General features: G+C 43.7%; 1 protein-coding gene across 1 annotated transcript in view; it reads right to left on the bottom strand.

Moving 5' to 3' along the window:
* Nucleotides 1-23,041, bottom strand: part of CYP3A4 (cytochrome P450 family 3 subfamily A member 4) — a 39,939-nt gene that overhangs the window by 4,879 nt on the left and 12,019 nt on the right. Inside the window, exons 4-10 of the mRNA XM_084881428.1 lie at nucleotides 21,626-21,725; nucleotides 14,911-15,024; nucleotides 14,594-14,682; nucleotides 13,151-13,299; nucleotides 10,931-11,058; nucleotides 8,574-8,640; nucleotides 2,893-3,053 (exon numbers count right to left, since the gene is read on the bottom strand). Coding sequence (XP_084737554.1) covers nucleotides 2,893-3,053; nucleotides 8,574-8,640; nucleotides 10,931-11,058; nucleotides 13,151-13,299; nucleotides 14,594-14,682; nucleotides 14,911-15,024; nucleotides 21,626-21,725 — 808 coding nt within the window. The remainder of the gene's footprint in view (nucleotides 1-2,892; nucleotides 3,054-8,573; nucleotides 8,641-10,930; nucleotides 11,059-13,150; nucleotides 13,300-14,593; nucleotides 14,683-14,910; nucleotides 15,025-21,625; nucleotides 21,726-23,041) is intronic.

Genomic DNA, 23,041 nt, shown 5'->3' with positions numbered 1-23,041 from the left:
TATGTAGTTCTATAGAAATGTTAGGAGCTCCAAAGAATAAGTTATTTGGGTATAAAAACCTTAGGATTTATAGACATTTTAATATCTCTCATGTCCTTTGACCTGCTTAGTGGTCCACTGAGATGTGTGGAGTAGTTATGACTATGGGGGACGTTGGGGACAATACCCTAAAGGACCGGAAATCCCTCATCTTACCATGTAGTGATTTTTTTTAACCTCATGTGACTGATAGACTATGGCTCCTCCTCTTTGTCTTAATTTCTTAAATGAAATATGCTAAGGTCACTGTTTGTTTTCAAAAGAGAGGCCACCCTTCTGCACCAAGAAAAGAGAATGTGTAAAGGAGCAAAATCTCAACCTGACAAAGTTTTTTAGTTGAAAAATCCTATTTTTTTATATACATATTTTTTTATTGATTTCAAAAAGGAAGGAAGAGGGAGAGATAGAAATATCAATGATGAGAGAGAATTATTGATTGGCTGCCTCTTGCACACCCATACTGGGGATCAAGCCCGCAACCCAGGCATGTGCCCTTGACTGGAACTGAACTCGGGACCCTTCAGTCTGCAGGCTGATGCTCTATCCACTAAGCCAAACCAGCGTGGGCCAACCCTTTAGATTATATAATTTGGAGAGAAAAACTATATAATGTAGAATTTATAAATAACTTGATGAGAAACAGGTTTCTTTCTAAACCAAATAGGGTACATGAAGAGTATGATAGGACTCTAGCTACCAGGGCATACAATTTCATTCTAGCAAAAGTTATAAAGAGGTGGCACCCCACTCAGCCTCAGGCTGCCTTGCTGGAACAGTCAGCCTCAGGCTGCCTTGCTGGAACAGTCTCCTAGTTGTTGCTTCAGGGTTTGACTGTAGGCTGTGAAGATCGCATACAAGCCTCTCCAGCCCCAGAGGCCAGTCTCTTCACACCACAAAGAGTTCCAGTTTTGTGAGGATTCTGAAAACAGTGTGGCCATACAGTATGTGGTCACCACTTGGTGTTACAGTGAAGAGGCAATATTGTAGAGGGTTTGGCTAGTGGCTTCTTCACCACTAGCTATATGACTAGTGTATGGAAGTTATTTCACCTCTCGGTACCTTGGTTTTCTGATATGTTACCTGGAGATATTTAGAGTTAGCACTTCATAGGGTTGTATGGCAGAGACGTCACTGCTCACCCAATATCCCATATGGTCTCCACATCTCCCCGCCCACTTAAAGCTAGGGGAAACGAGCTATGAGAATGGGCTGTGAGCTGAGGTGACATATGTTAATTGGAAGCCAAAACACTTGAAAATCCAGTGAGCAACACTCTACTTCTTTATTCCCCAACTAAGATGAAGGCCTTGTATTCCAGAAAGTGCAGCTACAAAAAAGTGGAGCCTTGCCCTAGCTGGTTTGGCTCAGTGGATAGAGCATCAGCCTGCGGACTGAAAGATTTTGGGTTCGATTCCAGTCAAGGGCACATGCCTAGGTTGTGGGCTCGATCCCCAGTGGGGGGTGTGCAGGAGCCAGCCAATCAATGATTCTCTCTCATCATTGATGTTTCTCTCTCTCCCTCTCTCTTCCACCTGAGATCAATAAAAAAAATAATTTTTAAAAAGAGAAAGTGGGGCCTTTTTAGCTTATATTTCTGAGTAACTATGTGGAGCAGAGACTCCCATTCCTACCCTCCTCTAACAATCCATGTTGTATATATAAATATGAGAAGTAAACTTTTCCTATGTAAAGCCATATAGATTTCAGGACCAATCTGTTACCAAGGCATAAGCTAGCCCAGTGGTCGGCAAACTCATTAGTCAACAGAGCGGCAACATTGTGGCTGGCGAGCCGCAGTTTGCCGACCACTGAACTAGCCTATCCTGGTTAATACAGAACTTGTTAAGATTAAATTCATTTATAAATACAAGGTATTTAGAATAGACATATATAGTAAGGAGCAAATGTTTAGTTATAGTGTTGTAATTATTACAAAAAAAAAAAAAGCAAAACACAATAATTTAGCTAGTCTCTGTCTCTTAGTGACCTTTCCATATGATTGCTATCAAAAGAATGCCAATGTGAGTTTTCCCTGAGAAGAAAGATAATCTCGAATTAATAGGTTCTAAAATCTTTTCCTTATATCTGAAAGACCTATGACTCAGAAAGGTCATCTAACCTGTCCAAATCCATAGTCTACCCTCTGCTCTTTCCTGTATGTCAGGCTTCTTCTAGTCTGGCATGTTTACCCAGGGTGGTAGATTACACTGTTTGTGCCTGTTCTCCACCACTGTGTCCATGCCCTTAGTCATCTAACTTTGTGCCCTCCCTTTATGATGCTGGGCTTGGCCATGGTGCATGCTTTAAATCAATGGAATGTTGGCTAAGTGTGATGCAAGCAGAGTGCTGAAAGGCACCCATATGTTTGGGCTTATTGGTCTTTCCCTCTGACACGGCCTGATAAGAACAAGCCCAGGCTTCCTGTCTGGAGCAGGGGAGATGTGGGGATCATGTGTGAAGCTGATTCACCCAGCCGCTTAGCCAAGGCCAGCCTAGATCAGCCAAGAGTCAGACTAAAGCCATGTCCAGTCAGTATCAACACAGATAATTATCCAGACACTTGAGCAATCTTTATTTGTTTATTGCTACTGAGGGGTGTGTTTTTTCCATTGATATTATTGTGATAACAGTTAACTGCTGTGCCAACAAAAGCACTTGTCCAAGATCTTATAATCTGTGAAAAGTACACATTACCTATATTTCCTTGTTTTCATCACTTTACATCCTTCCTAAATAGCACAGATGAAGAACTGATGCTTATGCTCTTTGCAAAAATTATCCTATGAAATGGTGAGAGAGCATTCTTGCTTAGGTTTAACTTCCTCCCTCCCTCTGCAGGTATCGTCCACTCACCTTATTGGGAAATGTCGCCTCAATCTCCTCCTGCAGTTTCTGCTGCGCATCAGGGTGGATGGCCATCAGATACATAAAGAAGGTGAGAGCACTGCTAGTGGTCTCATAGCCGGCAAAAATAAAGATAACAGACTGGGCGACGAGCTCCAGATCGGACAAGGCTAAGAGGAAAAGAAAGGTCACTGTAAATCTTCAGTTTAGATTATGAGAAATCCATATGAAACTCCAAACTGCCAGGAGAAAAAAATGGGAATTCAGATCAAACTAAGGGGAGTTATACTCTGACGCGTATATTGCAGATCCAGAAAAAGGCAAAAAAAAAAAAAAAGTCTTAATCCAGCTTTTCCAAAGGTCTACACTATTCTTGGTCCTTCAGGCTGCAGGATACATCACTCTCATCACTATCTTAGCTGTGTAATTCCACAGCATGTTATTGGAGAATCTTAAAAGTAGTTTAGCTACAAGTAATATGGTATAGCATTCTCCCCCAGGAAAACTTTAAATTATTCTTTAAAATTTTGAGACAGTTTACAATACTAAAGTTTATGCAAAGAAAAATTAAAGTATCTTTCTTCTAAACATGTTTCTAATCAGGAACTTAAAAGAACAGTAATTGGCTACAGATAAACTCTTGTACTCAATGTATTTACTGTCTATGGATCCGCAGCAGCAGCAGTATCTGGGAGTTTATTAGAAATGCAGAATATTGCCGAGACCGGTTTGGCTCAGTGGATAGTGCGTCGGCCTGCGGACTGAAAGGTCCCAGGTTCAATTCTGGTCAGGGGCATGTACCTTGGTTGCGGGCACATCCCCGGTGGGAGATGTGCTGGAGGCGACTGATCGATGATCCCTCTCATCGATGTTTCTAACTCTCTATCCTTCTCTCTTCCTCTCTGTAAAAAAATCAATAAAAATATATTTTTTAAAAAATGCAGAATATCGAAGACAGCAGCAGCAGGAGCTTCCTTCAGCCAGGAGGAATGGAGAGCTGTGGCTCTTCACAGTTGGGCCGGATGGTGGTGTTTCAGAGAAAGAAATGGAACCACAGAGTCCTGCCGGTGCTCAGACTCCCAAAACTCTCATCCTGTTGCCTTGGAGTATGGCCAAGAAGCATATTATCTATAAACCAAGAGTGATTGCAGTAGAACCACGGTTTCCCTCTGTGACTGATCCCCAGCTTGGGTGCTTAGAGGGAACCCCATGGAGGTCAGGGGTCACCATTACAGTGAGGAAAAACAAACCCCACCTCCAAGCAGCAAGGCTTTACTGTCTTATAAAAACCCTGGAGGTCAAATCTGGATCACAGAGGTAAAAAAAAACAAAACTTTAGATTCAGTGCCATCTACTGGGAAACAGTAGAAAGACCTCTTCAGAAGAAGCTGTTATAGTCAGATATAAATGTGAAGGCAAAAGGAGAACAGCAAATACCATGAATAACTACAGAAATGAGGATGATTGAAAGAAAATGAAAAATCCCCAAAAGCAAGTTGGAACTCATGGGAATATGTGATATAAATGACAGATTTCATGATTGCAGTTCTGTAAATACTCAAGAAAATGCAGACAGGCAATTCAATACACTCAGAAAACAAATCAATGAACAAAATGAGTACTTTACCAAAGAGATTGAAAGTTTTAGAAAGCACCAATCAGAAATCCTGAAAATGAAACATGCAATTAAGGAGATTAAGAGTAAACTACTGAGCATAAAAAACAGAGCCAAGAAGATAGAGGAAAGAATTATGATGGGAGGAGGGGGGCAATGTTAAAATATGTACACAGATAATAATTTAATAAAAAAATAATAATTTTAAAAAATTAAAAAAATAATTTAAAAAATTATGGCATCAGAAAAAGCAATCCTATATAATAAGAGAGGAATATGCTAATTATCCATTATGCCATGAGGCGTAACAACTGACCACATAACTACCGGGTCTTGGATTTGCAGGGGGTGGGGCAGCAAACTACAAGTGGGTGGTGGAGAGCTACAGGAGAGGGCAGGGCTATGAGGGTGGGGGAGAAATACTGGGGGAGCTACAAGAGGGTGGGGCAGCAGGTAAAAAGCTATAGGAGGAGGCAGGGCAGCAAGCTACTGGCGCACAGATTCGTGCACAGGGCTACTAGTATTAGAATAATGAGCATTCCAGAAGAGGAAGAAAGGGAGAAGAGAAGGGAGAGTCTATTCAAACTAATAGTGGCCTCCTTTTTTATCTTCTCCTGAGAGAATAAACATGGTTAAGATCTAATCTATTTGTGTGAGAATGAATTAGGACCTTTTGATACTTAGAGCACTGAAGTAAACATGGTACTTCCCACAAAGTTGTAATTCACAACTAAAAACAATAAAGGTCTACCGAGTTCTGATTTTTCAAACATTATTTTTATGATGCTGTTGGGAGTAAATTCAACTATCAAAGTCCTTCCCCAGTTAGGAAATACCCCATGATATCTAAAATTTAGAGCTGTGCTGCCCAATAGGTAGCCACTAGCTATATTTAGTTAAGTATTTACATTTTAATTAATTAAAATTAAGATTCAGTTTTCAATTTCATTGTTTACATGTCAAGTGTGTAATAGCCACATGTGCCTAGTGGTAAATCTATTGATATAGAATATGTTCTCTTTCATCGCAGAAGGTTGTATTAGACTAGATACTAATAGATAGGGAGAGAGAAAGACATGTATACATAGATATGGATATATTTATAATGCTGTGCTGGAGTCATCTCATCCCTGTTCTTTAGAACCAATTATTAAATATTATGAAATTGTGTGAGACAGTTGTCAAGCCATTAGTAGTTTGAAATTAACTATGATGGAAGTATTTATATCATAGGAGTAAACAATAATACTTGGATTTTTCTCTTTTGAGAGAAAATGTTTACATCACTAATTATGGGTAGATATAGAAATATTTATGTTTATGAGACCTGTGTAAATACATTTGATGTTCTTAGCCTTGTCTACTGAGATAATCTAGAAGTAAGGAAACCCTAGGAGCAATGAGCACTCCTAGATATGATTTTGGTTTCTAAATACCATTTCTCACTAAAATAAACCAGAATTCCTTGGTGAAATGGCTGGTTCTAGGGTTGATCAGGGGAAATAGAGAGAAATTTGGAATGCCTTGCATCAGGAAGCAAGAAAGTACTCAGAAAATGATAGGTGAAAAGGACACAGAATACTCTCTATACTCTAATGGTGGACATATCTATATATGTAAAAGCCTTAGCAACTGAACAATCAAACGACCAATTGCTATGATGCGCACTGACCACCAAGCGCTCAATGCGGAACTGCCCCCTGGTGGTCAGTGCGCTTCCACAGCGAGAGTGCTGCTCAGCTGACCAAATCATCCCAGAGGCCAAAGAGCCCAGAGCAGCCACTCACTCCCTCAGTAGCCCTGCAGCTCCAATCTTTGGAGAACAGGCCAGGCACTGATGGTCTGGTGCCACCAACATGATCCCGACAGCACCACCAGCTTCCTGGAAGTCAGCCTTGGGCATGTCAGCAGGATGGATCCGGATTCCAGGCCATGGGCTGCCTACCACCCCCCTAGAGGGCTGATCGTGTCCTGCTCCCTTCATCCCCCTTGGGTCGGGCGCCAGACACAGGGCTCACAGCGCAAGCCTCTCCTAATTGGCACTGACTGGGCACAAGCCCTCAGTAGGCACAGTGGGGCCGGGATGAGCAGGAGCGGCAGGTGGTGTTAGACTGCGGGTGTCAGCCCGATCCCCACAGGCCACCCGAGGGACCCCACCCACACACAAATTCATGCACCGGGCCTCTAGTGTCATTATAAATTTACCAGGGGTCCAGTGCACAAATTCATGCACCTTGAAAGGAACTGTGGACCACGAGGCTGCAGTGGGCACAGGGACAGGTCTTGGCCCATCCGCTGTGGCCCTGGGTCCCCTGACTGCCAGCAGCCCCACTCCCACAACCGCCGTTCCCCCACACTGACTGCACCAGCCCCACATGTACCCGCATATAGCGTGGAGCAATTGGGGCCAGTGCCAGCAGCGGGTGCAAAGAGGGCCAGAGCTGTCAGCTGGTGCGAGTGGTGACTGCTGCCCCAATAGCCCCTCAGGAGCAGAGGGAGGTGGAGAAACTCTCAGGGGCAATCAGGGTCCACAGCTGCTGCTCACACCCGCCGACAATGTCGAGTGATTGGGACTGGAGCTGGGCACCGGCAGTGGGTACAAGCAGCGGCTCCAGTGCCGGCTGTGGGTGCAAGCAGGGCCGGCACTGGCAATGGGTGCAAGGGGCAGCTGCCAGCCCCTCAGGAGCAGGGGAAGGTGGAGAAGCCCTGAAGGGTGATTGGGCCAGCAGCCGCCCCTCGCACCCACTGACAGCACCGGCCCCACTCACACCTGCTGCTGGTGCTGGCCCTGGGCCCCAATTGCTCCATGCCAACAGCAGGTACGAGCGGGGCCAGCACCAGCAGCAGGTGTGAGCGCCCGGCAGGACTGCGGCACGTGGAGCAAAGTATTTCCACTAACCACCAGAGCCTTGCCCCAATGACAGCGACCAGCGCCCCATCTTGGTCTGGTGCCCCCACTCACCTCCACCATCCCACCACAGCCGACGCCCGCCATGTTCTGTGCATGCCCTCTGGTGGTCAGCGCACATCATAACAGTCTATTGCATATTAGGGTTTTATATATATATTTTTTTTCCGGCATATAAGACGACCCCCTAATTTTACAGTTAAAACATAGGTTTAGGCCTATATTCGCTGAATAAGACTACCCCCCACTTCAAAGAAAAGACTTACTTTGCCGTCAAGATCTGCAGGTAATTTTTGTGCAATTTTGGTCTTTTGCCCCCGATTTTCGGTTGACTTTTTTTCCGTTTCAAAAATCGTCTTATACGCCGGAAAATACGGTGTGTTTGTGTGTGTGTGTGTGTGTGTGTGTGTGTGTGTGTGTGTGTGTATCTATATATAGATAGATTAATACCCATAGAACATACAACACCAAGTGTGACTCCTAATTTAAACTATGCACTTTGGGTGATAATCGTATGATAATTCACCGACTGTAACAAATGGTACACTGATGTTAAGGATTCTGATAGTCAGGGAGGCTGAATATAGGTGAGGGGAGAAGGTTATGGGAAATCTCTATCCCTTTCACACAATTTTGCTGTGAACATAAAACTGCTCTAAAAAATAAAGTATATTGAAAAAATAAAAAGAAAGAAAATAGGACCCCAGAGCCTTCTGAAAGGGCTCCAGTGGACAAACCTGAGAGAATCTGACCATCAAACAAGAAACTAAAACACAAAACTTTACAATAGATTAAACTAGTGAACACAATTTAACAAAGGGTTCCAAATTAAGGTCACCAATACTGTGGCAATGTGCTTCCTAAAGTGATGAATTCTCGATGCAAATTTCCATGCAGCTGGATGAGGCCAGAGAATAGATATTGGAAACAAGCCCCCAGAGATTCTGATGTAGGTGATCCACAGAACACTGACTTCAGGGCATAAAATTCTTGTTTATGGTGCCCTTCGAGCTTTGAATAAAGCTGTGCCCACATGCGTGTAGAAAGTGCCTCTGAGCATGTGTCTTTTTCAATTTGATAGAAATTCACAGCTACATGAACATCTTCCTATACATTTTCAGAACCACCACTACCTCTGAGCCTCCCCATCAGTGACCCTCTGCTTACCTTTATGGGAGTCTGTTTCTTTGGAATTCTGAGAGTTAATCATCAGCTGAAGCAAATCCACTCGGTGCTGGAAGCAGAAGGAGAAATTTCAATGACAAAGAGTCAACTTGTAAAACCAGAAATAAATCAGGAATGCTGTACTAGATTTCTTTCCTATTAATATAACCACTTCATATCTTTTTTTAAAATTTTACTTTTCTATTACAGTTTACATTCAATATAATTTCATATTACTTTCAAGCATACACCATAGTGGTTAGACAATCATATACTTTGCAAGGTGTTCCGCCCAATATTTCCAGTACCCATCTGTCACCACAGAGAATTATTACAATACTAGAGGCCCAGTGCATGGGTGGGGTCCCTTGAGGTGGCCTGTGGAGATCTGGCTGAAACCCACAATCCAATGCCACCTGCCATTCCTGCTCATCCCAGCCCCACTTCACCTGCCCTGGGCTTGCACCCAGTCAGGCCCAAATGGGATAAGCTCGCACCACCGCAGCGGCACTCACCAGCCATAAGCACATGGCAGCCATCCTGAGGGGGGTGGAGGGCCCAGGACACAATAGGCCCTCCGGGCAGGTGGTGAAACACCCTTGCCAGGCCAGAATCTGGAGCCATCCCACTGACATTCACACCGGTTGTCGGGAGCCACCTGGTAGTCACTGCCCAAGGCTGACTTCCAGGAGGCCAGTAGCACTGTCAGAATCGTGCTGGCAGTGCCAGTCCGTCAGCACCTGGCCCATTCTCTGGAGATTGAACTTGTAGGACTACTGAGGGTGTGAGTGGCTGCCGCCGGGCTGGTGGGCCACTGGGGCAGGTAGGTCAGCTGAGCAGTGCTCCCACTGTGAGAGCACAATGACCATCTCGGGGCAGCTTCTGTGTTGAGCGTCTACCTCCTGGTGGTCAGTATATGTATATGTGTGTGTGTGTGTGTGTGTGTGTGTGTGTGTGTGTGTATATATATATATATATATATATATATATATATCCCAGTGCATGAAATTTGTGCATGGAGAGGAGGTGTCCCTCAGCCCAGCCTGCACCCTCTCCAACCTGGGACCCCTTGGGGGATGTCCGACTGTGTGATCAGGCCTAAACCAGCAGTCGGACATCCCTCTCACAATACAGTACCTCTAGCTCCTAACCACTCCTGCCTGCCTGCCTGATTGCCCCTAACCACTCTGCATACCAGCCTGATTGCCCCTAACTTCCTCCCCCTGCTGGCCCGATCACCCCCAACTGCATCCCCCTACTGCCGGCCTGATCGCCCCTAACTGCCTCTGCCTTGGCCCTGCTACCATGGCTTTGTCCAGAAGGTCTCCCAATCTAATTAGTATAGATTTTATTAGTATAGATTATTGGCTACATTCACTATGCTGTATAATATGGCCCCAGAAGTCTCACTAGTGTTACCTGAGTTTTCAGTGAACTCATCCAGCTACAAATCCTGGAGAGCAGGATGCTTCCCTGAGAAAGATCCAGCCATCATGTCCAACAGCTTTTTGGCCCTCATGTTCTCTGCTCTTTGGCTTCTCTCACTTTGAACACAGCTTCCTGGCCAAAGAGTTGCCTGCTCTCCTCTTGTCATAGTTTGCTAAGAAAAAAGTCCCTGACTTCAATACTTTTTTTCCCCAGCCTTAATCCTTAATGAAAGGCCACATAACTGAATCATCTGACATTTGCAGAGTTCATCAGATGCTTTCCTGGGAGCAGTTTCAAATACTCCACCATCCCAGGACTCTCCGCAATGTTCAGTGTAATTCTGGGGTGCCCAGCCCGATCCCCATGGCTGCAGATGTGCTTGTGCTGGCCTCCAGGCCCATGGCGGCAAAGCTGGGTTAGCCAGCTTGCAACCTCAATGCCCAGAGAAGACTACTGCCCTCTCCAGTCTCTGAGCAGGCTCCAGTTTAACACAGAGCACTCCCCCAGGGGCCTGATGGCAACTCCCCCTGCAGGGTGTGTACAATAAGAGGCTTGGAATTGATGAGTGTTTGCCAATTTAAAACCTGGGAAAATATGATACCCGGAAAAAACTTTTAAACAGTAATTTTTTATACTTAGATAATTTTTTGAAAGGAAGTGGAAACTTTTCATCTCAACAATATTCATGCAGTGATATACTGACCTTTGTGCCCATTACTATATTACATGTTAGACAGTGTCTCTCTGACTCATCTTTTCTTTCCTTTCCTAACCTCCACCTTCTTCATTCCCCATAAAATGTTAGAACTTTCCTCCTGTAAACCTACAGTCCTTTATCTATCTTAAAAAAAAAAAGTGCACAAATCATATGTATCCAGCTCAATAAATTATCAAAGTGTGAACACGCTCATGTAACCACCACCAGATCTTACCTTTTGTTTATCTTGGAGGCGGCTTTCTTTCATTCTTTTTACAGATTTTTTGAAATACTCAGTGACACTTCTTGGAAACAGAGTAATATTAAATGCTTCAAAAACTGGGCCAAGGAATGGAAAGAGTGCTGTAAGAAAAAAAGAAAGCACAATGAAAATACGAAATGTGCCGAAGCCGGTTTGGCTCAGTGGTAGAGCGTCAGTCTGCGGACTGAAAGGTCCCAGGTTCGATTCCGGTCAGGGGCAAGTACATTGGTTGCGGGCACATGCCCGGTAGAGGGTGTGCAGGAGGCAGCTGGTCGATGTTTCTCTCTCATCGATGTTTCTGGATCTCTATCTCTCTCCCTTCTTCTCTGTAAAAAAATCAATAAAATATATATATTTTTAAAAATATGAAATGTGCCGGGAGCAATTACAATTTTCTCTACCAATGAGACGAGTAAAAGACACCAGGCTTCTCGAACAGGAGCCAGTCCCTCTCTGCCCTTTGCTCAGACTTCCAAGCCCAAGTCTGAGCAAGGGCAAGTCCACACATAGGGGCCATCACTATAGCAGTGAGATCAGTGGCCCCTGCCCATCTTTTGGGTGACTAAAGAAACAGGATTACATCCCTCAACAGCTTTGCCTTTATCTAGTAACTAGACTGTCTTTAAGTACACCAGAGAAGAGCCTGACACTTTAGTTAATCACACTGTTCAAGAAATAGTAGTCAGATGCACGTGCATGGACAAAGTGGAACACTAGACATTAAAATGTAAACAATGATTGCATGTGAGAGTTTAATTATAGGTGAGTCTTAATTTTTCTTTGTCTTCTAAAAAAATTCTGAAAATTTTAGAAGAACTGTGCATTGTTGGAGAAAAAGGAACCCTCATGCACTGCTGGTGGGAATGTAGACTGGTGCAGCCACTGTGGAAAACAGTATGGAGTTTCCTCAAAAAATTAAAAATGGAACTCCCATTTGACCCAGTGATCCCACTTCTAGGAATATGTCCCAAGAAACCAGAAACACCAATCAGAAAGAATATATGCACCCCTATGTTCATAGCAGCACAATTTACAATAGGTAAGATTTGCAAACAGCCTAAGTGCCCACCAGCAGATAAATGGATTAAGAAAACCATGGTACATCTACACAATGAAATACTATGCCACCATAAAAAGATGAAATTTTCACCATTTGCAACAGCATGGATAGAACTGAACAGCATTATGCTAAGCGAAATAAGCCAGTCGGAGAAAGATAAAATATCACATGATCTCATTCATATGTGAGATATAATGATCAATATAAACTGATGAACAAAAATAGATCCAGAGACAAATGGCAGGGGAGGGGGTGGTTACAGACCAACCAAAGGCCTTGTATGCATGCATGTTAGCAAAACCAATGGACACAGACACTGGGGCGACAGGGGCTTGCCCTCGGGGGTGGGAGTGGCAGGGACAGGTCAATCGGGAAAAAGGAGACATGTAATACTTTAAACAATTTTAAAAAAGAACTGTGCATTGTATAATAATATTAATATATACCAAAATATATATTGTAAAAGAATTTGTAGACCAGATAAAAATAATACAGAATATGTCTTTCAACCATAGTGGAATGAAATTAGAAATCAATAACAAAGAAAATTGGGGAACTCACTACTATATGGAAATTAAAAAATAATCTCCTAAATAATCCATGGGTCCTACAAGAAATCAAAAGGGCAATTAGGAAATACTTGGAGATAAATGAAAATGAAGAGAGAGCATACCAAAATTTATGGATGTAGCAAAAGCTGCACTCAGAAAGAAATTATGACTGTAAATGTCTACATTTAAAAAGAACAAATATCTCAAATCAATAACCAAACTTTTCCCCTTAACACACCAAGAAGAGCAAACAAAATCAAAAGCAAAAAGGAGGAAGCATATACCACAGGATGGAGAGAGAGAGAGAGAGAGAGAGAGAGAGAGAGAGAGAGAGAGAGAGAGAGAGAAGAAGAAGAAGAAGAAGAAGAAGAAGAAGAAGAAGAAGAAGAAGAAGAAGAAGAAGAAGAAGCAGGAGGAGGAGGAGGAGGAGGAGGAGGAGGAGGAGGGGGAGAAGGAGGGGGAGAAGGAGAAGGAGAGAACAGAAGAGAACAGAAGAGAACAGAAGAGAACAGAAGAGAACAGAAGAGATGGGGAAAGGAGGGAGGAAATGAAAGATAAAATAAAAAATAGTAGTCCACTTACTTATGCAGAGAATGAATGGATCAAGGAAATTAAATTTTAAGAGCTTCTTGATATTTTCCACAAAGGGATCCTGTGGGTTGTTGAGGGAATCGATGTTCACTCCAAATGATGTGCCAGTGATCACATCCATGCTGTAGGCCCCAAAGATGCTGAGTAGTGAAAGAAATAGAAAATTAAAATCAGCACCTTTACTATCCTTATCCAACGCAGACAATAGGCAGGACATGTAAATTCATATACCCAGACAAAGACAGGGAAAGAGCCACACAACTGTCAAACCATCTGTTAGATCATCTAAAGAATCTATGTTCCTGTCACAGTCAATCATGAGGTGTTTATCAGATGCCAGTCATGGCACTGGCCCTGAGCTGGGTTATGGGGACACCAAGGCAAGTTAGACCCACCTGTGAGCAATAGGAGATCAGTCAGAGGGATGGGGACTTAAAGTCAGACAAATTACAGTAGTGTGTTTTGAGTCTGGACAATAGTAGATACTGTGCTTGAGCAGGACAAAGGGTAGGTAATGACTCCTCCTAGTGGAGTCAAGAAGGGTGACACTGATCTGGGTCTTGCCTCACCACAGTGTCTATACTCAGAGCTGATTCTGCTTCAGCACGTTACAGAACAGCAGCACCTGGTCTGAGTTGCCAGGAATGCCATCGCTCCTTCTCTGCACTCCTGCTGTAGCTCCTGAAAGACCCACTCTCCTCAAGTCCAGTGATCTCAAGTTGCCTTGAAGGCAGACTCATTTCTGTAAAATGTAAGAAATAAGAATGGTCCTAACTTAAGAAATAACAATAAAAATCATTCTAGAACTGATTTGGGGGAATCCCAAAGGTGTCTCCAGTTTTCCCAGATCAGTCCCACTTTACCTCCATTGTTCCTGCATAGGAACATAGTTAAAAGTATCTTAATTTAGACAATAAATGTCACGCTCACCCTACCCATAGTCTATACAGGACCACCTTTAATTTGAGAGTAAAGAAAGGAGAAGTGGCGGTAAGGTTAATATTTCATATTTTGCTGCTATCCTCACCAAAATCATAACGTTGTTCCAAGTTCCACACTGTAACTTCCCAGCCCCACCCACTGCTCACTAATACATACCAGTGCCCCCCCCTGCCATATTTCACATCCTCTGCACTGAAAACTTTGGTACAATCATGTTTCTACTTTCTGAACTATGTATTTTTTGTCTTCAAGAATATCCAAGGTGACAGCTAAGCAGACAGATTAATCCTGGTCCATGTGCACAGGAGGAGATCTTTCTCTCCTGGCTGCCCTGCCTTTTGGGAGGAGCCACATCCTCTTGGGTAGCCCACTGGGGTTCTAACACCACACACCACTGTCTGGTCATGATAGTACTTCAGCGGGAACTCGGCTCTGGCAGGCGGCGGGGGTCTTGGAGCAGAGCTGAGTCTCAGCAGCTGGCCTCCTACTCACTCTTTCAAGGTGATGGGCTTGCCTTTCTCTGCTTCCTTTTTCAGGTTGCTCACCAACCCATCTGCATACTGGCCAATGATGGGGAACATCTAGACACAAAATACAACACCACCCAAAGTTAAATATGAAGACTCAAGACCTAGCTTTCTCAAGCATGGAACAGTAAGTGATATAATGAACCTTATAATGTCACTTCTAGGACATAAAGATAAAAAACCATTATTAGGAAACTCAAATTCAGCAGGCTACCCCTACTTTCTATCTGTCCCCAGATGTATTATTTAAGTTTCAAATTAAGTATCCTCGTATATTCTTACCTCCTTAAGCTTTCCACTGGTGAAGGTTGGAGACAGCAATGTTCGAATTCTCTTCCAAGTTTCATCCTCAGCTATAGAGATGGCACTTTTCATAAATCCCACTGGGCCAACGGACTAGAGTTAAAAGCAAAGGACAGAAATGAAATTAATGATGGCAGCATAAACACCTAAACTGCTGCCTCACACAAGAATATCAAACCTACAACTAAAAGACAAAACGAACACCATCCAGAACCACAGGAAAGCTAGCTACGTGGAAATTCTACAAGAAAAAAAGAAGAAAACACATTGAGACTCAGAGGAATTGCAAAAAGCTGAGGTACAGCTGAAACCGGTTTGGCTCAGTGGATTGAGCTTCGGTCTGCGGACTGAAAGGTCCCAGGTTCGATTCCGGTCAAGGGCATGTACCTCAGTTGCGGGCATATCCCCAGTAGGGGGTGTGCAAGAGGCAGCTGATCGATGATTCTCTCTCATCGATGTTTCTAACTCTCTATTCCCCTCTCTTCCACTCTGTAAAAAAAATCAATAAAATATATTTAAAAAAAAAAAAAAAAAGCTGAGGTACAGAGACGTGCACACATGCACGTGTGCATGCACAGAGAGAACGGGTGGGAGGGAGACGGAAGCAGGAGGGTGACGGAAGCTCCCTTTCTAAAGAAGGAGGGAGACGGAAGCTCCCGACTGCTCTGAACTCCAGTTCTGGGCAAGTTTCTGGGAAAACAGACTCATTTGGGGAGAAACTGGACTGTTTAGCAGCAAACAAAACTGAAAGGCAGTTTTCTCTCAGAGATGCTTGCAGCAATTACCAAGGGATATTGAGACCCAGGGGCCTCATAGGGCAGGGCTGATTGGTAAGCTAAGGCTGTCTGCTCTGCCCTGAAACTCCGCCCCATCCAAGCTGAGCACAGAGGCTTTTGCAAATCTTCTCCCATAAGGGTATCTTCAGCACAGAAGTTCTCCTAGCGTAGACACAGCTGATCCTCACAGCCAATTGGCTTGGAGGTCAATTCCTGCTAGTAATACCAACAACAATCAAGGCTTAACTACAACAAGGCTGTGCACAGTCCACAAAGGGGTACAACTAAAGTGTCCACCTGAGGGAGGCTGAGCCACTGGGCCCTATAGGACACCACACAAAGCTACCCTACTAACAGAGGGAAGCAGCAAAAATGCAGAGACAAAGAAATAGGTCACAAATGAAAGAAATGGAGGAAAACAAAAGACTGGATATAGAGTTCAAAACCACAATTATAAGGTTTTTCAAGAATTTCCTAGAAAAGGCTGATAAATTTAGCCAGACCCTCGAGAATATGAAAAAGGACCAACTAGAAATTAAACATACACTAACTGAAATAAAAAATATTATACAGAGACCTAACAGCAGACTAGAGGACCGTAAGAATCAAGTCAAAGATTTGAAATACAAAGACGCAAAAAACACTCAACTGGAAAAGCAAAACCAAAAATTTGAAGAAAGTGTAAGGATCCTCCAGGACAACCTCAAGTGTACTAAAATCTGAATTCCAAAATAAGAGAGAAAGTGAGATACTAAAAACCTGTTTGAAGAAATAATGACAGAAACCTTTCCCTATCTGGTGAAAGAAATAGACTTACAAGTCCAGGAAGCGCACAGAACCCCAAACAAGAGAAATACAAAGAGGACCACACCAAGACACATCATAATTAAAATGCCAAGGGCAAAAGACAAAGAGAGAATATTAAAAGCAGCAAGAGAAAAACAGTTAATTACCTATAAGGGAGCACCCATATGAATGTCAGCTGATTTCTCAACAGAAACTATGCAGGCCAGAAGATAATGGCAAGAAATATTCAAAGTGATGAATAGCAAGAACCTACAACCAAGATTATTCTACCCAGCAAAGCTATCATTCAGAATTGACAGGTAGATAAAGGGCTTCACAGATAAGAAAAAGCTAAAGGAGTTCATCACCACCAAACCAATATTATATGAAATGCTGAAAGGTATTCTTTAAGAAGAGGAAGCTGAATAAAAAGGTAAAGATAAAAATTATGAACAACAAGTACATGTCTATCAACAAGTGAATCTAAAAATCAAGTGAATAAAAAAATCTAATGAACAGAAAAACTGGTGAATATAATAGAATCAGGGGCATAGAAAGGGAGTGGACTGACAATTCTCCGGTGAAAGGGGGGTGGGGGGTGTGGGAAGATACTGAACAAAAATTGTACACCTATGGATGAGGACAATGTGGGGGAGGTAAGGGCAGAGGGTGGGGTGGGAACCAGGTAGAGGGGAGCTATGGGGGGGAAAAAAGAGGAACAATTATAATAATCTGAACAATAAAGATTTATTAAATTTAAAAATTAATTAATCAAATGGGGGGGAAGCAAAGGACATTTTGCCCTGTGTAAGTTTTGGAGTTCTCAACAGTTGTTAAAAAGTCATTAATTATTCAAAAAATATTTAGTGACTGTCTACTTAGTAGCAAGACCCATGCTAGATACTTAATTCTTATCTCAATGCCTAGCATCTCATGAAGGTACAGGAGACATCCAGCCACCTGATATGGTTTCCAGACTTTATATTCCAATCTCTTTCTCAAGGCAAATTACCCATGTGTTGAAAAAACTGCTCTTCCAGGAGAATAGATAGGAATGAGACCTAGTATATCCTCCAGAACTGTACAGGATAGAAATGAATTCTTGACAGATAGACAGATAGCTTTAGCAAACTGTTTGCTGCCTCAGACTAGCTCTATCTTTACTTATATCTATAGCATGAGAAACTTGAAAAGGGGATATTTAATATGGTAGCTTTTATTTTATTAATTTTTTACAGAGAGGAAGGGAGAGAGATAGAGAGCTAGAAACGTCGATGAGAGAGAACCATCGACCAGCTGCCTCCTGCACAACCCCCACCGGGGATGTGCCCGCAACCAATGTACATGCCCTTGCCCGGAATCGAACCTGGGACCTTTCAGTCCGCAGACCGATGCTCTACCACTGAGCCAAACCAGCTTCCGCATAATATGGTAGCTTTTAAGTAAAATAGCTATTACTTAAAGGATAAGAAATCTATTTGGTATTCTTAAACATGGGAATCCCTTTCCCTTACATTTTTCTCACCAGTGATAGAAGAAAAAAGAAAATGTAATTATATTTCTCAGGTTGGCCTATTTGTTCTAAAATGTATATCTCTAATACACATTCATATTTTTTTTAAAACCAACAATATACCAACTAGAAAAGAAAGGAAACTTCCTCAACTTTATAAAGAGTATCTACAAAACCTACAGATAAGCCTGGAATAACATCACCTATTGGAATAGGAGACTCCTGCCTCCACTATCCCTTCACCCCCTCAAAAAAACAACAATTAGACAACTATCCACAGACAAAAATAGTTCTAAAAGAGCTCAGGAGTTCACTCAAGAAAATCAACAACAGAGTGGAGCAAAAAAAGTCCCTGAGAATAACTGTAAAAAGTGGATAGGGAAAATAGTCTTATTTTGTCTGCATCATCTCATCCCCCAGGCCAGTGCTGCTCAGTGCCAGCAGGGAAGTTCCCAGCCCGGGAGACTTCCCTTGATGAGAAAAGAGAAATAGAGTGAGTGATAATTTTCCCCAGCCTTTCAGGGCATTGTACAAATTACCTGTTTTGGAATAGATGAGAAGACTAGAGATAGTTAAGAACAAAAAAGAATAAAAACTACTGCTGCAACCGGTTTGGCTCAGTGGATAGAGCTTCGGCCTACGGACTGAAAAGTCCCAGGTTCAATTCTGGTCAAGGGCATGTACCTTGGTTGCGGGCACATCCCCAGTAGGGGGTGTGCAAGAGGGAGCTGATCGATGATTCTCTCTCATCGATGTTTCTAACTATCCCTCTCTCTTCCTCTTTGTAAAAAAATCAATAATAAAAAAATATATATTAAGAACTACCAGTATCGGCCATGTGGCATGAGTGACCATGATTTTTTGCATCCAGCTCTGAAGAAGACCCCAGTAGTCTTTGAGGCTGAGGAAACCAACTGGGCACAGATGCTGTGAAACTCCTGAAAATGTTACTGCTGACAATCCACAGGTTTTCACACTCACAAATTCCAGGAGCCTGAGTCCTGCCCAACCACACTCCACCCCCAGTGGTGCTGCCCCAACTCGTGCCACCACCGAGCAGGATCTGTGCTAGTAGACAGCCCTGGCCTCTGTGGCTGGGGATGTGTATAACACTAGCCAAGTCCCCTGCAGATTCTCAGGTGCCTAGAGCCAGCCCTGACTATTAGTGAGCTACACTGCCACATATGCCCACAGCTAATCCCTACAGCCACATCACCAGCTCCCACTGCCTGCATGTCTTGGTAGGTAGCTGCTATAACCACATGAGTATACACTGACAGCCCAGGTACTCTAATCTATTTGTGTGCCTATAGCTGGCCTCAACCCCTGCCACTGGAACCAGATCTCACCATTGGACTTGTGTGCCTGCAGTTAGCCCCAAGAACTTGCATACCACTAGATTTGGCTGCCATGGCTGCCTGTGCCAGTCCCTTACCACTGGACCTCTTGATGCTGTTGAAAACCCCACCACTCTTGCAGCCACAATGGAACAAACACAGCTCTTGCTGTCAAGGATCATATAGTTGGTTATGTTGTGAACCCCTGCTACCTGGCCAGTGTTGCCCACCAGACTTGGAGCCACTACACACCTGCACTAGACCAACGGTCACTCCAGATCTTTCCTTATTAAAGTTTCCTTTATAAAGTCTGCCAGAAGTGACTGCTTCTTCAAATGCACAAACACCATTGCAAAATTACAGAAACCACAAAGAATCAGAGAAACACAATTCCACCAAAAGAACCCAATAAACTTCTAGTAGCAGACCCCAAAGATCATTAATTATGAACAACAAAGTGACAACAAATACATATCTATCAACAAATGAACCTAAAAATTAAACGAATAAAAAATCTGATGAACAGAACAAACTGGTGAATGTAATAGAATCAGGGGCATGGAAAGGGAGCAGACTGACAATTCTCGGGGGGAATGGATTGTGGGGGGTGCGGGAAGAGATTGGACAAAGAGCTTATACCTATGGATGAGGTTAGTGGGGTGGGGAAGGGCTGGAGTGGGGTGGGAACTGGGTAAAGGGGAGCTATGGGGGGAAAGAAGAGGAGCATCTGTAATAATCTCAACAATAAAGATTTAAAATATATAAATGAACAATAAAGTGACAACAAATACATATCTATCAATAATTGAATCTAAAAATCAAATGAATAAAAAAAATCTTATGAATAGAATAAACTGGTGACTGGAATAGAACCAGGGGCATAGAAATGGAACAGACTGATGATTCTCAGAGGGAAGGAGGTGTGGGGGCTGTGGGAAGAGATTAGACAAAGATCTTATATGCATGTATGCATTACCTATGGATACAGACAATAGGATGGTGAGGGCCTAAGGTGGGGTGGGAATTGGGTGGAGAGGAGCTATGGGGGGAGAGGAGAGAAGAGGTACATCTGCAATAATCTTAACAATAAATATTTTTTAAAAGAATATAAAAAAAGATAAGCTACACACTATGACTATAAAGAATAGTAAGAGGGAGCCTTATGGAGATGGAATAGTTCTGTATATTCATTTATGGCAGTAGTTACACAAATTGTAAATTTTATAAGAAACACAAATTAGTGTACATAAAGATTGTAAAATCTGAATAACCTCTATAGATATATTACTGATGTCAATTTCCCGCTTTTATATTGTACTATAGTTATATGGGATACTAGAGGCCTTATGCACGAAAATTTGTACATGCAGGGGGAGTTCCCTCAGCCTGTGCCCTCTTGCAATCTGGGAGCCCTCAGGAGATGTCTGACCAGGCAGAACAATTAGGGGACAGTGCAGCTGGCGAGTGGCCAGCCCTGCCCCCTATTGCCCCACTGTTGCCATCACTAGTGGACTCCCTCTGTGGTAGGCGACCAGGCAGGCTGATCAGGAGATGGCACCAGCTGGCAAGCAACTGCCACCCCTCCAATCTCCCCACTGCTGTTGCTGGTTGCTTCCACCACCATCCCCACCATCCCCTCCTTCTGCTCACTGGCACACACCTTGGCTGGCCTGGTGCTGTCTGCTCGCCGGCCCCGCCCCCTGCTGACCAGTCATTCTGCTGTTCAGTCGGTTTGCATATTATGCTTTTATTATATAGGACTAGAGGCCCGGTGCACGAAATTCATGCACAGGGGGGTCCTTCAGCTCAGCCTGCGCCCTCTCCAATCTGGACCCCTCAGGGGATGTCAGACTGCCTGTGGGATGGGGCCTAAACCGGCAGTTGGACATCCCTCTCACAATCCAGGACCACTGGCTCCTAACCACTTCACCTGCCTGATTGCCCCTAAACCCTCTGCCTGCCTGCCTGATCACCCCAACTGCCCTCCCCTTCTGACCTGATCACCCTAACTGTTCTCCACTGCTGGCCTAATCGCCCCTAACAGCCTCTGCCTTGGCCCCCACCACCGTGGCTTTGTCTGGAAGGAAGGCAGGATGACGAGAAGATGTCTAGTTGACCCGTTCTAATTAGCATATTACCCTTTTATTAGTATAGGTTACTATTGAGGGAAACAGAGTGAAAAGAGGATATTCCTGCATTTTTTTATAACGTCCTGTAAATTTACTATTATTTCAACATTAAACATTATAAATAATTTAGTTTTTAAAAGAATGGATGCCTACCCGTCGATTTGTGAAGACAGAATAACATTCTTTCACTAGGACTGTTTTGATCACTTCTAGATCGGTGATTGCCAACACAGGCTGCCGACCATCATAGAACCTATGTCAGGAAAATAGAGCTGATTAAATTAAACAAGCCAGTTTCTGCAGCTGGTGCCACTTCCATACTGATGCTACATAATCCACATTCCTAGAGATCATTGTTAGAAATAATATTAGAACATTTAAATCCAGGTGGTGTGTTCATGGAAATTTCTTTAAAATTTTTGTGTATTTAAAATATTTCATTATCAAAAAGGAAGTTAAGTTAGTAAATAGATGAAGGCAAATAAATTACCTGACAACAGTAAAAAAAATACATACAGCCCACCTATTCAGTTACTTAAAAATATTCTTTGAAATTTGTTTGGATATAATGGAAACCAAAAACACAACTTATAAAGGTGGAAAGATTGAGACCTGAAAAAAAGAAAAAAAAAATACTTTGGAAGTTAAAGAAAAACTAGGGGCCCAGTGCACGAATTCATGCACCTTTAAAGGAATTTTGGGGCATGAGGCTGCAGTGGGCCCAGGGGCAGGGGCAGGTCTCAACCCATCCACCATGCCCCTGCCTGGCCCCCCTTTCTGTAGCCCCTGGTCCTCTGTCTGCCAGCAGCCCTGCACCCACCTGCTGACAGCGCAGAGTGATTAGGGCCAGTGTCAGCAGCAGGTGCAAGTAGGGCTGGTGCCGTCAGCCAGTGCAAGCAGCTGCTGCTGCCCCAATCACCTTTTAGGAGCAGGGGGGAGTGGAGAAGCCCTCAGGGGAGATCAGGGCCTGTAGCCACGACTCACACCCACTGACAGTGCCAAGCAATTGGGACCAGTGCCAGGCACTGGCAGCAGGTACGAGCAATGGCTCCAGCACCGGCTGAGGGTACAAGCAGGGCCATCACTGGCAGTGGGTGCACCTCAGGAGCAGGAGGAAGTGAAGCCCTGAGGGGCAATCATGGCTGGCAACTGCCGCTCGAACCTGTTAATAGTGCCAAGTGATTGGGGCTAGCTCTGATACCGGCAGCAGGTGCAAGTGCCGGGTGGGACTGTGGCGCATGGGAGCAAAGAATTTTCGGTAACCACCAGAGGCTCGCTCTGATGACAGCAACCAGCACCCCGCCTTGATCTGGCACCCCTGCTCACCTGCTCCACTCTCCATCATGGCCGATGCCCACCATGTTCCTCACATGGCCCCTGATGGTCAGCGTACATCAAAGCAATCAGTTGTTTGATTGTTCGGCCATTTGGTCTATTTGCATATTAGGGTTTTATATATATATATACTAGTGACTGAGTGCACAAAATTTGTGCATGGAGGAGAGGGGTTCCCTCAGTCCAGCCTGCATCCTCTCCAATCAGAGACTCCTTGGGGGATTGGGCCTAAAC

Source organism: Pipistrellus hanaki, assembly GCF_964339955.1.
Source record: "Pipistrellus hanaki genome assembly, chromosome: 4".
Lineage (NCBI taxonomy): Eukaryota > Metazoa > Chordata > Mammalia > Chiroptera > Vespertilionidae > Pipistrellus > Pipistrellus hanaki.
Note: the sequence above shows the minus strand (reverse complement) of the source record. Positions and strands in the feature narration are given on the sequence as shown.